The sequence below is a fragment of the Leucoraja erinacea genome, chromosome 3 (genome assembly GCF_028641065.1).
Source record: "Leucoraja erinacea ecotype New England chromosome 3, Leri_hhj_1, whole genome shotgun sequence".
In the NCBI taxonomy this organism is placed as follows: domain Eukaryota; kingdom Metazoa; phylum Chordata; class Chondrichthyes; order Rajiformes; family Rajidae; genus Leucoraja; species Leucoraja erinaceus.
In genome coordinates, this window is record NC_073379.1 from 42,152,474 (window position 1) to 42,168,405 (window position 15,932).

At 42.8% G+C, this 15,932-nt stretch overlaps 1 protein-coding gene across 1 annotated transcript in view; it reads left to right on the forward strand.

Annotated features, from left to right (window-relative positions):
• Nucleotides 1–3,130: 3,130 nt before the first annotated feature.
• Nucleotides 3,131–15,932, forward strand: part of LOC129695535 (trimeric intracellular cation channel type B-B-like) — a 46,570-nt gene continuing 33,768 nt past the window's right edge. Inside the window, exon 1 of the mRNA XM_055632538.1 lies at nt 3,131–3,332. Coding sequence (XP_055488513.1) covers nt 3,209–3,332 — 124 coding nt within the window. The 5' untranslated portion in view covers nt 3,131–3,208. The remainder of the gene's footprint in view (nt 3,333–15,932) is intronic.

Here is a 15,932-nt window from a genome sequence, read left to right on the forward strand (position 1 = left end):
TGCCGCGCAGTGTGCGAGTTAGCTGGATATTGCCGCACTGACTGTCATTCATGGAAAGGTTCTTCCGTACCAACACCTTGGACCATATCCATCGGGCAACAGTCAGCCCAGAACATCCTGCAGGCACTGCGGGACAAGGACTCAATGGATAATGTGGCGTGGTTCCCTGAGCAGACTGCCCAGCTTGTCTGCAAATTGACTAATCACCACAACTCTCCAACAAGCACCAAGAGAATAGAATAGAATAGTTTCTTTATTGTCATTGTAACATGGACCATGTACAACAAAATTTAAAATGTCAGCCAGTCAGTGCAGCATTCAAACATTTCTAAAAGCTAACGATACATACACGGTAAAATAATAAAGATAAACAACTAAATAAATATCACGAACACAGCACGCATGCACACCCACCCTCCATCCTTCTGTCGATTTCACAGTTACCACAGTCCCTTAGTCTGTATCGCCCCTGCGTTCCTTGGCGGCTACATTTAGTGCCTTTATAGCAGTGGGGTAAAAACTGTTTTTGAGTCTGTTTGTCCTTGTCGATTTGTACCGTCTGCCTGACGGCAACAGTTCAAACAGGGAGTGTCCGGGGTGGGAAATGTCCTTTATGATATTCTGGGGTTTTTTTGGTGCAGCGGGAACTGTGTAAGTCCTCCAAGGTAAGGAGAGGGCAGCCGACAATCCTCTGGGCGTTGTCAATGATCCAAGAGCTGGCTTGGCTGGCAGTGAGAAGGTCCCTCCCAGTCAGATCCTTTCTGCCCTGTCGGAATCTTACTACCAGTACCCACTGCCCTCGGGATGGTTACTGCAGAGAGGGGACAGTTGCCCACCTGAATCTGGAGAATGATGCAATGGTTTATCCTGAACAGACCCAAACATCCTCTGATTTATGGACTGTTCCCAGGGACACATTTGGAGATGGATATCAAGAGCTGCTAAAAGGTCATCAACTCGGTAAAAGACTTTCTATGTTCTGCCCAAAACTTGTTGATTTCCCAGTGGAGCAAGATGTGTAGCCATCATAATGAATGATTGCAGATCCACATCTGGGACCAGCACGTAGAGAGTTGCCTGGCTTCAGCACCACCTTGGGCTCGGTAAGATGCCCATCAGGGAATGCTGCTGACTGGCCCATTCCAGACTGCAGGAGTATGCCAAGGCTCTGTGGTGGAGGACCACAGTCTAGCGGGACATTGAGGGGCAGGGTTTAGTGAAGCCACTTGTCAAATAAGGGAAGGGATATCAACCCAGGGGTGGAGGGGGGCCATGAGTGGCAAGGGTGCTTGGTATAAGGATAGTTTGTGAATGCCACCGAATATAACACTAATTAATGTAAAAACGCTGAGAATGTTGGAAGAGTTTTTGCATGGTTCTTGTTTTACATATTTTTTTAAATACTAATGTTTATTTTTGGGGAAAAAACAGTTCCATAGGGCCCTATCATTCATCACTTATGGCTTGTCCTTATTAGTCCTTGCACACACATTTCAGCAGAAAGTTGCATTTGCTGATGATGTTGTGTCTATCTTTGGTTCTGACTTGTTGTTACTGAACTACTGTCTATCTCTTAAGTGACCCTTGGACCATCCTTGATCAGACTTTGCTGACTTCACCTTGCACTAAACGCTATTCCCTTATCATGTATCCATACACCGTAAATGGCTTAATTGTAATCATGTATTGTCTTTCTGCTGACTGGATAGCACGCAACAAAAGCTTTTCACTGTACCTTGGAGCATGTGGACATAAACTAAACTGTTGTTGTGTAGGAAGGAACTGCAGATGCTGGTTTAAACCGAAGATACACACAAAATGCTAGAGTAACTCAGCGGGACAGGCTCTGGAGAGAAGGGATAGGTAATGTGTGATGAGGAACTGCAGATGTTGGTTTAACTGAAGATAGACATAAAAAGCTGGAGTAACAGTACGCTGGAATAACCCATTTCTTTCCTCCAGAGATGCTGCCTGTCCCGCTGAGTTACTCCAGCTTTTTGTGTTTATCTTAGACACAAAAGGTCTACAACGTGTAGGGTGAAGCTGATCTGATGAGGATTGAGAGGGGTGAGCGAGGGGTGATGGGGGGGAAGGAAGTAGGGGTGAAGCTGATCTGATGAGGTTGAGTCTTCACGTCAGGTCTGAAGAAGGGTCGACCCGAAACGTTACCCATTCCTTCTCTCCAGAGATGCTGCCTGTCCTGCTGAGCTACTCCAACATTTTGTGTCTAAACTGTTGATGGTGTTGTGTCCCCAGTGCCGGGGTCGCTGCTAAACACTTTAATTATCCTTGTCATTCCTACACAGACCTTTCTGTCCTTGGTCTCCTCCATTAAACGCAAATTAGAGGAACAGCATCTCATATTTCGCTTGGGCAGCTTACAGCCCAGTGGTATGAATATTGATTACTCTCACTTCAGGTAGCCCCGGCATTCCCTCTCTCTCTCCCCCTTTCCCTCCCCCACTCAAGTCTCACTAGCTTCTCATTTCACCCAACAAACTGTTTCCTTTATCATTGTCACTTTTTTGTATACCTTTCATTCGTTGTTCTTTATAAAACTTTATCTCTCAACATCATCGTCTATCCAGATCACTCGTTTCCTTTATCCCTAGCCAGTCTGAAGGGTCTCGACCTGAAACGTCGGCCATTCCTTCTCTCCAGACATGCCGCCTGTCCCGCTGAGTTACTCCAGCATTCTGTGTGTATCTGTTGTGTAAACCAGCGCCTGCAGTCGCTTCCTGCACAACAGCATCATACATAAGCGATGGTAGGTAGAGGCGGCGCGCATGCGCGCTCTTCCGCCTTTTCCGTTAGTGTCGAGGGCGCGCGGCGCCGCTTTGAAATCGCCGAGCGGCAGGAGAGAGGAGACGCTCGCTCCACTTTACATCAGCCCGCAGCCCGCAGCCTGTCCGCCTGCCCGCCCGCCCGCCCGCTGCATCGCTCCTCAGCCGACACCCGACACCCTCCTGTGTCAACTCGGGGATTATCGCCTGCAACCCGACACCCGGCTGGCAGGGCCGCGCTGAGCTGAGCTGAGCCGAGTCTCTCGCCTTGCCTTCATCCTCAGCTCGCATCGCAGCGGCCGCTGTCATCCTCCCTCCCTCACCTCCCTCTCTCCCTCTCTCCCTCTCTCCCTCACCTCCCTCTCTCCCTCACCTCCCTCCCGCCGGGAAATTCTCACCCGTCCGCGGAGTCAACGGCCCCAAGGATGGACATCGTGTCGACGCTGGGCTTGAGCAACTTCGTCGTGCAGTTCTCGCGGATTTCCCTGTATCCTTTCTTCGACATGGCCCATTACACGATGTCCATCATGAACCTGAAGAACCAGCCAGGTGAGGCGGGCGTGGAGGAGGATGTGAGGGTGAACAGCTGATCTGATGAGGAGGGCGAGGTGTGATGGAGGGTGAAGTTGCTGTGATACGGGCGAGGGAGGGGAAGGGCAGGTGAGTTCGGTCGCCAGCCCTGTGCGGTCGGTGCGTGTGTTGGAAGGAAAGTGCAGATGGTGGTTTACACTGAAGACACAAAATCCCGAAGTAACTCAGCGGGATGGGCAGTATCTAGCAAAGATCCGATAGCGGAACTATCGGGTCTTTAGTATCGAGTAGGAATGGGCGACATTTAGGTAGGCGCGTGCATTGGTCACGTGGGCGGTGAGAGGGGGCGTGGCTCACGCTGCTCAGGTGACCTCACCTGTGCCTCTGTTCTTTGGTTCACCTGAGTCGAGAAGAGTCCACACCCAGACCTTCCTCCATTTCCTGCCAGAGATGCTCCCTGACCCGCTCAGTTTTTCCAGCAGTTTTTTAAATCTGCCTCCTGCACATTGCTTTGTTTTTGGGCCGTACCAGCAGATTCTCTTGAGTTGAATGAATGCTAATTTATAATAGAATGGAATACTTTATTGTCATATGTGACTAGGCACAGTGAAATTATTTGCTTGCATACCCAACGTAAACAAATAGCAGTCACCTACGGCACTCACTAAGTTACAAAGCACGCCGGCTCCTCCTTTTGTTCACATCTGATACCACAGCAGGACAAATCAAAATAGGACGTACATGGTAAATGGTAGGGAATCGAAGAATGCAGGTGAACAGAGGGATCTGGGAATAACTGTGCACAGTTCCCTGAAAGTGGAATCTCATGTAGATAGGGTGGTAAAGAAAGCTTTTGGTGTGCTGGCCTTTATAAATCAGAGCATTGAGTATAGAAGTTGGGATGTAATGTTAAAATTGTACAAGGCATTGGTGAAGCCAATTTTGGAGTATGGTGTACAATTTTGGTCGCCTAATTATAGGAAGGATGTCAACAAAATAGAGAGAGTACAGAGGGGATTTACTAGAATGTTGCCTGGGTTTCAGCAACTAAGTTACAGAGAAAGGTTGAACAAGTTAGGGCTTTATTCTTTGGAGCGCAGAAGGTTAAGGGGGGACTTGATAGAGGTCTTTAAAATGATGAGAGGGATAGACAGAGTTGACGTGGATAAGCTTTTCCCACTGAGAGTAGGGAAGATTCAAACAAGGGGACATGACTGGAGAATTAAGGGACAGAGGTTTAGGGGTAACATGAGAGGGAACTTCTTTACTCAGAGAGTGGTGGCTGTGTGGAATGAGCTTCCAGTGGAGGTGGTGGAGGCAGGTTCGTTTTTATCATTTAAAAATAAATTGGATAGTTATATGGACGGGAAAGGTATGGAGGGTTATGGTCTGAATGCAGGTGTATGGGACTAGGGGAGAATGCGTGTTCGGCACGGACTAGAAGGGTTGAGATGGCCTGTTTCCGTGCTGTAATTGTTATATGGTTATATATGGTTATAATGTGGATAAATGTGAAGTTAACCGCTTTGGTGGCAAGAACAAGAAGGCAAATTATTATCTGAATAGTGTCAGATTAGGAAAAGGGGAGGTGTAATGAGACTTTGGTATCCTTGTACATCAGTCACTGAAAGTAATCATGCAGGTACAGCAGGTAGTGAAGAAAGTTAATGGCATGTTGGTCTTCATAGCAAGAGGATTTGAGTATAGGAGCAAGGAGGTCCTACTGCAGTTATACAGGGCCCTGGTGAGACTACACCTGGAGTATTGTGTGCAGTTTTGGTCTCCTAATTTGAGGAAAGACATTCTTGCTATTGTGGTACCTATTTTGGATGATCAGCCATGATCATATTGAATGGCGGTTCTGGCTCGAAGAGCCGAATGGCCTACTGCACCTATATTCTATGACATGTCACAGTGAGATTCTTTGTTTTGCATACACAAGGTAGGCAAAGAGACGCCACATACATTGCACTGACAAAGTTACAAAGAGTCCGGAGGTAGAAGCAAGGAAATTTTGATGTTGGCTTACCATGGAAAGGCGCAAATTGCTGGAGTAACTCGGCACGTCAGGCAGCATCCTTGGAGAACATGGATAGGTGATGTTTTCAGTCGGGAGCCTTCTTCAGACTGAATTTTAAATAAGGGTCCTGACTCAAAATGTCACCTATCCATGTTCTCCAGGGATCCTGCTTGACTGCTCAGCTACTCCAGCATTTGCTTCCTTCCTAGGTTCCATGAGTACATGGTCAAACAATGTGTAGGAAACAGCTATGCCGATGGGTTGATCCTTACTCTAGGGAGTTGAGTGCAAACAATCTAAAGTGATGTAAAAATAAAGATGCTGGATGATCTCAGCCAGTCAAGCAGCATTGGGGGAAAGAGAAAACAGTGTTTCAGTTGCATTTGTTCTGATGATAAGGCCTTCCACTCTGGTGTCTATGGAAAGTCCTCGTCGTCCTCTTGAAACTTGACTTCCCTCTGTCAGAATGGACGGAGTGCTCTGTAGTGTTTCCTCTGTTTTCCTTGCAACTGCTCTTTTCCCTGGCACTGAACAATGATAGTGTTCCTGTGGTAGTTGCCTTTCATCCATCAGCCTTCACAATGAACATATTATTTGTTGCAAATTCCACCAGCTACAGTGCACTTTCGATTTTTAGACTAGCGATACCGTGCAGAAATTGGCCTTTCAGCCAACGGAGACCGCACCAACTAGCAATCGCCTGGTATACTAGCACAATCCAACACACTAGGGACAATTTACAATTTTACTGCAGCCAATTAACCTACAAGCCTCTACGTCTTTGTAGTTTGGGAGGAAACCAGAGCACTCGGAGAAATCCCACATGGCAGATCGTACAAACTCCATACAGACATCACCTGTAGTCACGATCGAACCTGGGTCTCTGGTGCTGCAGGGCAGCAACTCTACCTCTGTGCCACCAATCCATCACTCCCTGTCCCACGACACCTTCCCATAAAACCGCAATACTTGTCCATTCATCTCTTTCTATCAACAAAGGACACAAACAATCATCTCATGTGAAGCAGGTTTGTACTTTTTTCACTCTAGTCTACTGAATTCTGTTTTCACAATGTGGCTTCCTCTACATTGCAGATAGTTTTGTAGAAGTCCTTAGCAATCCCACTCCCATTCTGACTTGTCTGTCTGATCTCTCCTCCACTGCTGTAGTGAAGCCAAACGTAAATGAAAATAACAACATCTTGTCTTCCATCCGTGCACGTTGCAATCTTCTGGAATGAATATTGAATTTTCCAAGTTAAAGTAAACTCTCATTGTTTGCCTTTATAATGCTTCTATTTCTTTCTCAACCAATTTCTTTAAAATGTCTTGCTAACGGACAATACCCGTACTCCTCATTACCTGATATATCGACCTATATCCATATAGTCTCTCTTGCACCTCAATCCTCTCCCCAGTTCTCCTTTGAAAAGTTTAAACCCCCCACTCTTCCCCCAGTTCTAAGAAAGATAATTGTCCCAAAACATTAACTGATTTATCTATCTGCAGCTGCAGCTGAGTTTGTGTGTTTTTGGTTATGTTTTTTGTTTCAGATTCCAGAATCTGCAGTTTCAATACTGGTTGTGAATAGTCCCTATACAGAGGGGGAGGTGTGCAATGTGTCAGATGCGATACTAAATCAAGCTTTGTGCGCTTTATTTGGTGCACATCAAAAATATGTGGTTAAAAACAGAAAATGTGGGAATATTTCAGCAGATTAGGCAGCATTTGTGGAAAGATACACGGTCAACTAAGGGTTGTAGACCCAGAATATGGATGTATTCACCCTCTACAGCTTCTGCCTGACATGCTGTTTTTCCACAATTTTCTAGTTTTATTTCACATTTCCAGTTTCTGAACATGTTAATTTTAGGATACTGCAGTATCCCATGAAGCGTTAAGATATTGGTATACTGCTGTTGTAATATTGCTCACGAGCCTTATGGTGTATTCTTGTAGCTATTTCATATGTCTTTTAATTCTTACTCGGGACCAGCATTTTATTTTTCTCAATGAACATCACTGAAGCAAATTACCCTGATGTTATTAAATTAATGTTTATGGAGCTTGATGTGGTTGGGAAGATTAACAGCCTATTAATTGCATGAAGGTTGAAATTTGAAGCTTGGGAAATATAGTTCAAATTGTGCAGGGTGCTAGGGTATTGCGCACAATTTTAATTAAAGATCAGATATACTAGCATCGGAGACAGTCCAAAAGAGATTCCTCTGGCTAATTCCTGGGATGATAGGATTGTTCTATATTCTTTGGAATATATATGAATAAGTGCTGATCTTATGTAGGAAAAATGACAGGGTAACTATCAAGATGTTTCCACTAGTGGGAGAATTTTGAACAATGGGACTGAGTTACAAGGTTAAACAGCAATAATTAAAAACGGGGGTACTTAGGAATATTTTCTTGCAAAAGGTGGTGAATTTCTGGAATTCTCTATCCCAGTGGGTGTTAGGTGTTTTGAGAGGAAGTAGATACATTTTTGAAAGATCAGAGAATTGGGGCCTACAGGGGAAGTGCCGCAGAAAAGCGAGGCCCTGGGCATATTGAATGGTGGGGCACGTTCTCGGAAAAGTAGTCGAGTGATCTATTTGTTATTCTAATTTGTTATGTATCTGTGTCAATTGCATGCTGCCTTTCTCATAATTCTGATATAAAAGGATAGTCACAATCCTAAGAAACCTTGTGTTATAGAAAATTGCGTTGTAATGGCAATTATGTTAATGGTGGAAAGGAGGTTCGGGGCTAGGGAATTTCAGACTCGCAATAACAAAATTACTTCTCCAGGATTTTCAAAAAAAGTTTTTTTCAATAGTATTTTGTTATTTTTGTTAAATTTTGTTTTAATTTTGTGTTAATAGAAGTGAATGCTGCTTAATTTCAATGGCCACCTGCGGTTAAAGTAGCAGTTATATTCTCAAGAAACATTGTGTCCGATAACTGCTTAGAGATTACTGTGATTAGAGTTTTTTTTCCATGCTTGTCAATTTCTGAACTAACTGTTAAGTGGTTCTCCAGTTCCTGATTGAGATCATGTTATAACCAATTTGCATTGTATCCAATTTGTGTGATGGAAACTTGAGTTGCAGCAAAACTACCTGTACTTCATTGTCTTTGAGGGAAAATGTCGAGGTCTTAAGGGGCATGGTTTAGATTTATTTATAGAAACTATTGTAACAGTGCAGCTGATTAATACTGGCTGGGATCTTATTAAAAACTACTTTTTTATAAGAGGTTATGACTCAAGGCTGAGTGCTAAGTCCCCTTCTCTACTCACTCTTTTCCCATGACTGTGTAGCTCGACACAGTTGCAACACCATCTTTAAATTCACCGACGATGCCATCGTTGTTGGATGAATTACAGTGATTGATGAGTCCGTGTATAGGAGGGAGATCGATCATCTAATTGAATGGTGCCAGAAGAACAATCTTGGAATTGATTGTTGGCTTCAGTAGAGGAAAGCAGAGGATCTACAAACCTGTTCATCGACAGGTCGGTGGCTGTCAACAGCTTCAATTCCTGGGTGTGCATATTCTGCAGATCTGTCCTGGACTCAGCATGGCTTTTTCCCAACAGCCATCAGGCTACTGAACACTACAAATGCCAACTAAACTCTGAAATATGAACTCTCTTGGTTGCACTAGTGACTTTGGCATTTTGTTTTGATTTTCCATGTTGATTTTTTTTTAGATATTGTATTATTTGTTTATTACATCTGTTGAGTGCTGTGTTTACCAACCGGTGGTGCTGCTTTTGCAAGTAAGAATTTCATTGTTCCATTTCTGTGCATATGACAATTAAATATTCTTAACTCTAGTCTCGAAGTTTGGTGATTGGGTGGGAGAACTGAGTATATAAAATGCCAAATGTAGCATTTCAGGTTCTCCATTTGCTCTCTTACAAAATATTTACCTGTGATTACATTATTTTTGGGCGACTGTACTGGAAAGAGAAAGATAGGATGAAAGATGGTGGTTATTCTGTTTCCTATACATTACAATTCTCAGTGCAACAAGGCTTCATGCCCTCTATTTTCATTTTGGGTGATGTACAGTAAAAACATACTGTATTTAGGACTTTTCATTCCTTTAATGTTTATTAAGATTCTGTCAGCTCTTACCTCAAAGTGCTGCACCTGGTTTGACCAAGATGGTCTGATGGCATATTGGGAAGTAGGAACCTTTTATTTTACTTATATCCAATGCACAAGCTGGTACAGGCATTAGGAAGTCCAGTTGATAGGCTGATGTCTTGGCTGAAACCAGTGGTTGTGAAAATCCTTCTCAAAAAGCTGTGCTAGTAATACTCCGATTCTTTCAAGATTCCTCAGAGAAATGTCTTGCGGTTTGAGTATTTTGTGTCCACAGTTTGACTTCCAACTTCTGAAAGAAACCTGAAATACAAAGCTAATTTTAACAGCACATTAGAAAACCCCAGAGACTAGTTAGGAAATGTTTGTCTCTGGTTCATGCTGACATTTGTTGCTTCTGTGCGATTGTTGCTATGGAAGTGTTTTGCAGAATAGGGAGGTTGCACGGTAGTCGGGTTACTACCCATGACCCGTACTGTTGCTAGGCTACGCCAACTGGAGTACACGCGATGAACTGCAGGTAAGCACTGACCATTGTTTCCAGCGTAGTGGGCCCGTTAAAACTCATCGAAATTGTCAATTTTTGCGCTGTAAATAATTATGAAAATCGGGATAAGCGTGAGAGACATTTAGCCTACTTCAAAATTCCAAAAGTGAGGAGAAATTACGGTAGATAGAAGCGAGAGCTGAAGGGACAACAACAGCCAAAGTGCTTGGCGAACATTACCCATTTGCTCACTCCTTATCATCAACAGTAAGACATTATTTGTGTTTTTTTTTTATTCCTTAAAAAGTTTCAGAAGTTTCTAAAAACCTCCGCAGTTTTGGGGACAGAGCCTTCTCCAGGGCAGCTCCCAGGCTCTGGAACTCCCTCCCCCGATCCGCAATTCCGTGTCCCTCACCATCTTCGAGTCCCGCCTCAAGACCCATCTCTTCACCTCTGCCTATCCTTAGCCCCACGTCTCCCTCCCTTTTCATCTGTGCATTAATTGCCTCATATTGTGTTTTGAATTGAATTCTGTCTTTACTTTGTGTACTAGTCATGTCTCTACTATTTATTTAATCCCCCTTACATGTTTTTCCTCTACCTGTTAAATTTTTGTAAGGTGTCCTTGAGACTCTTGAAAGGCGCCCATAAATAAAATTTATTATTATTATTAGAAGTGATAAATCTGGCTGTAAAATTTTTAAATCTCCCATGGTTCTCGTGGGTTTTTACATACAAAAAGAAAACGCCTCTGAAGCAAAATTTACAGCCAGATTTATCACTTCTGAGACTTTTTAGATACCAAAGGAATCAAGAAAAAACACAAATAATGCCTTACTGTTGATGAAATGCAGTGAGCAAACGCGATATTTCCCAATATTTTCAATTTAGATATCTGCACGGCCAATGTTCGCCAAGCACTTTAGCTGTTGTTGTCCCTTCAGCTCTCGCTTCTCTTCACGTTCATTTCGCTTCATTTTTGGAATTCTGAAGTTGGATACATGTCTCTCACGCTTACCCCGATTTCTACAATTTTTTACAGCGCAAAAATTCAACATTTTGGCGGTTTTTAACAGGTAGGAAAGTACGCGTTTTCGTGTATTAACAACATATACCGGAAGCTGCCTTGTCCTCCAGATGGATTGACCGGTTCCGTGCGTCAAGCCCTATGACCCAGTGACCTTACGTGCAACCCCCCTATATACTATAGATAGCAGAACAAAGCTTAGTGATGTATACAACAGGACCAGTAGATTTAATACGTAACTTAATCTCATTTAATTTGAAGATAATTAAGACTTGTATCTATTTTGGGTTTGTGCAGTCACACAAAATCTTATGAAAAGTTTAGGCTAGGATTAATGAGATTCATCTTTCTGAATTGAGTTTTATGTTAGGTTTTCAAGAAAAGGAGCTCAGATAAACCATTTGGCATATTTGGATGCGTTTAAATATACTGTGTGTGTATGTAAGACGTTATACTACACCATTGGAGAAAAGGGATGTTTGCAAGCATTTACACTGCGAGGAAAATAAAATTTGTGACTGACACCTTCATAACTGAGAAAATGTCCAAGTCTTACATATGTGGTTAAATGTAGTTTTTGTTTTTTCTTTTTGGGTTCTTTTTCACCTGTAGTCCACTAACGAATTGTTGAGGATTGTGATTATTTCCAAACTAAATTGCTTTTCTTTAATTTTAAGAAGTCCTGAAAATATTTTACTTTGTTTAATGGGGTATACCAATTGAGTTTCTAGTGACATACAAAATTATAATTACAGATTAGTTTAGTTTAGGGATACAGAATGGAAACAAGCTCTTCTGCCCACCGAGTCCACGCCGACGAATGATCACCCGTTCACCAGCTCTATCCTACACTCTAGGTCAATTTACAGAACCTAATTAACCAACAAACCTGCAGATCTTTGGAATGTGGGAGGAAACCGGAGCACCCATAGAAAAGCCAGAGGTCATGGGGAATGTATAAACTCCGTGCAGACAGCACCCGTAGTCAGGATTGGACCCGGTTCTCTGGCACTGAAAGGAAGCAACTCTACCACTGCGGCAAAGTGCAGGTGGTCACCGCTAATCCCAATTTATTTTATGTCCCATTTCCTCAGATAATTGAAATCGTAATAAATTTTAATTTGTAACATTTCAGACCAAGTTAAACTTGTATTTATAATCTTTTATTTTGCTATTTGTAAAGATGAGTGTTTTTCATTTTGTGCTTTACTATTTGAGAATGCTTCAATTCCCATGAGTAATAGATCAATCAGCGTTCAATTTAGAACTGACAGGAATTCACCAAGAGCTGATTACTGATTTAAGCTGAATTATAGTGAGTCTCACCAATAAAGATCACAAGTTTTGCGAGCAGCTTTTTTTTTTTAGTTTGTTGGCTAGTAGCATTGCTCCTAGCCTATTGTTCTGTATTGCATTGTGGAAAAATAATGCATTTGCTGCATTCTGAGATACTGTCAGAAAATGTGAAATTTGTCTGAACACTAAGGCTTCTGCAAGGCATTATGTGACTATCATAAACACATAGGTTATACCTTCTGGATTTATTTATCGTTGTTGACTGATTATGATGGGGAGGAGCTTCCTTTGCAAAGGCATCAAGATATATTCTGATTGTCAGTAAGATATAAAGGTTATAAATGAAACCTGCTGAAAACATGAGCAGTTAAATGGAAAGATGTATGGTCAGCCTTGCACTTTGAAACATTTATCATGTTCTACACCTGACAAGTCCTGACATTAATATTTTAAGTTTGCTTTAAATTCTTTTGTAACCAATATTTCTCAAACCAAACGCATTCCTTCCATCCACGTCTTCCTTGTCACATTGTACTAGTCATAACTCAAACTGGTTATCTACATTGTCAATTATTTTTTGATTTATGAATATCTTTTAACTAAAGTTACTTGGCTCGGGCACAGTTACAGTCAAAGAAAAGGAAATTGTGATAAGGATGCATCGGTTATATTTCCACTATGGATCCCTTTTACTCATTTGTTCATAGGTTGCTGGTAGCTAGAAACAACATTTATTGTCCCTCCCTAATTGCCCCTGAACCGAGGACACAGTTGAATCAACCATATTGATAGTCCTGGAATAGTCTTCACATCCGACCCGGTAGATGCCATAGATTTCCTTCCCGAAAGACATAGAAAATCATATAAATTTGTTGGATGTTCTGGTCATATCATGCTTAACATTACTGGAACAAATGCTTTTTCTTGATACTCTTGGTTTTTATTTAAAATAATGGAAATATTGCATTTGCTATCAGATGATGTTTAAAACCAAAGTCAAACTTTGAGGGAATAGAGCAAGAAAGCGGAGCTGAGGTCAAGAATTGGTTAAGATTGTGTTGATGGACAGAGGATAAAACCGATGGAGCACACAATGTCACTCTTGGCACTAAATTCAAGCATGGTATAATTGTTCCCAGCCAACTTCATCAGTCAACATTCTCATTGCGAACATCTGGAGTCTATTAAGGAAACTGTCATTTTCGTTAGCCAAGCATCAGGTTGAGATATTTGTATTCAAGAAACATTCCTTACAGACGATGTGCAGAACAGAACTCCCCTACACACACCTCTCCCCCCTCCCACACCCCCCCCCCCCCCCACAAAACCCTGCCCCTACCCCCACCAGCCGCCTACCCCCACCACCCCCTGAGTCCAGAGGTCCACAAGCCGTGAGTGACTGAACTGGGTGTCCGCAAGCCGTGAGTGAACTGTGGGTCCGCAAGCCGTGGCTGAGTGAACTGTGAAGTCCGCAAGCCGTGGCTGAGTGAACTGTGAAGTCCGCAAGCTGCGGCTGAGTGAACTCCCCGACCGGCCCCCGACAGCTGCACCTTAAGCCGTGCGGCACCCTAGGCTGCAGGATGTTCCCCCCGACAGCCCCCACCTGAAGCCGACCCCATCCCCCGGCTGCAGAACGCAACAAGAAAGAATGGACTGAATAAATCCCCTCTTTAATGTTTAAATTGTTGTTATATTTTAAGAGTTATTCACATTTTAAGCCCGTCAGCTGCACCTACGCAGTAATACATGCATATTCTACGTCACAATGGGAACCCAATGGGAGGGAATGGCTGCGCCTCCAGAGAGCTGCAAAGAGTGTATGGGGGGGGTTGTTTTGAGGGAGGGATGGAGTGAGCGCGTTGGGGGGGGGGGGGGGAAGGGCAAGGGCCGAGTGGTGGGTGTGAGGGGAGGAGGGGGCATCAGGGGCGTCACAACAGCACCTGCGCAGTTAGGGGCTATGCGTGAGTGGTGGAATATTGGAATTGGTGGAGAGGTGGAATATTGCGTTGGGGGACCAGGCCTCCCGTGTGCGAATGGGACCCAACGGGTCCCACTTACTCTAGTGTATGTTATTAAACTCATCTTGTTTATGATTCTGTGTGCGTGCGTGCTACCAGAACTACGCCAAATCGGTACACAGTTGCATTACAATTTTTGGACCACCTTACTCACAATTGCCCTATGGTGTGTTTTTATCAAATTTCGTTCAGATTGATGTTATATTTTACAAGTTATTCACATTTTTAACTTTACAAAATCCAGTTTGGCAAAGAATCACTTGAACTTGCAGTAGCATTTGCAGTGGTATTTACAACTATGACGTCAGAATAGGATCTAATTTACATAAACTGCCGTGAGCAGTGCTCCACCTGACAATTACATCACAATGGGATCTCATTTACATAAACTGCTCGTGAGCAGTGTTCCAGCCCACAATTACATCACAATGGCATCAGCAGCTTCCACCTCAAGGGGGATAGGAAGAGGAGAGTGGTTATGGAGGAAGGGAGTAAGTGAGATTTAAAAAAAAAAACAGTTTTAATCAAATTCTTGGGGGGAGGTTTCATTTACAAGAAAACATTGCGGTTTTCATTGGGGGGGGGGGGGGGGGGGGGAATAGGGGAGAGGTTTCATTTACAAAAAAAAAATCAAGATTTTTCCTAGCGGGGGTGGGAGGTGACTGCCGAAGTCCCACCTGGTCTAGTATATATTACTAAAACTCTCTTGTTTGTGATTCTGTGTGCGTGCATGAATCCGGAACTACGCCAAAACAGTACACGATAGCGCAGGGCTCTCACATAACTTTTTTTCTCTTGTCAGCCGGGCAGCTTTTTAGGTTGCCAAATGACAATTTAGGTGGGCATTTAAGACGGCTTGCATGACGCATGTGATAATGTACTCAGACGACGTGCGTAGTTACCAGTCGCAATTATGCTCAATGAAGCTTTCACATATTATTTCTTCTTCAAATAAAGTCAAAAACTAAACATATTCACCAATCAAGACATGATATATACCACAATGACATGCAGCTAAATTATAATACAGTATCTCAACTCTTTTCACACGTTGCAAAGAATGCAATTTCTATTATTTCTTTCCACTTCCAAACAAAATGTGGTTGGATTATTCAGCGTATGATCAACCTGTGTTAATAAATCCTGGACCATGGTAACATATATGCTTAACCATGCACACTACAGATTGAAGCAAGCATGTTTTCAGTGAAGGACTGAAAATTATGACATGGTCATTAGCATGGGTCATTATTGCTATTGGTACATAAACACTCGCGCATCCAACATAATTTATCCACAACAAAATATACATGTTGCAAGGAAATTTCTAAAGGCATTTTTTGATAATAGCTGTTAAAACTGACTATACCTATCTGACAGGTTAAACACTACACTAACTGACAAGAGATGGCCAAACGACATAACTGCAGCAAATCTTTTGGCAAAATATTTAAAGGTGTCAAAACGCCACACTAACAGACATTCAGATTAGATGTATGTGTTGTGAACAGCAATGAAGATACCCAGTTTGTACGCACCAGATTTAAAAAAAATTATTGATAAACGCTGTTTCCATCATTCCCACTTCAGAATTAACGTTAAAATTTCAACTGAAATATCTCCTGACCAAATTTATGATGTACTAGACTAAGTGGGACCCATCC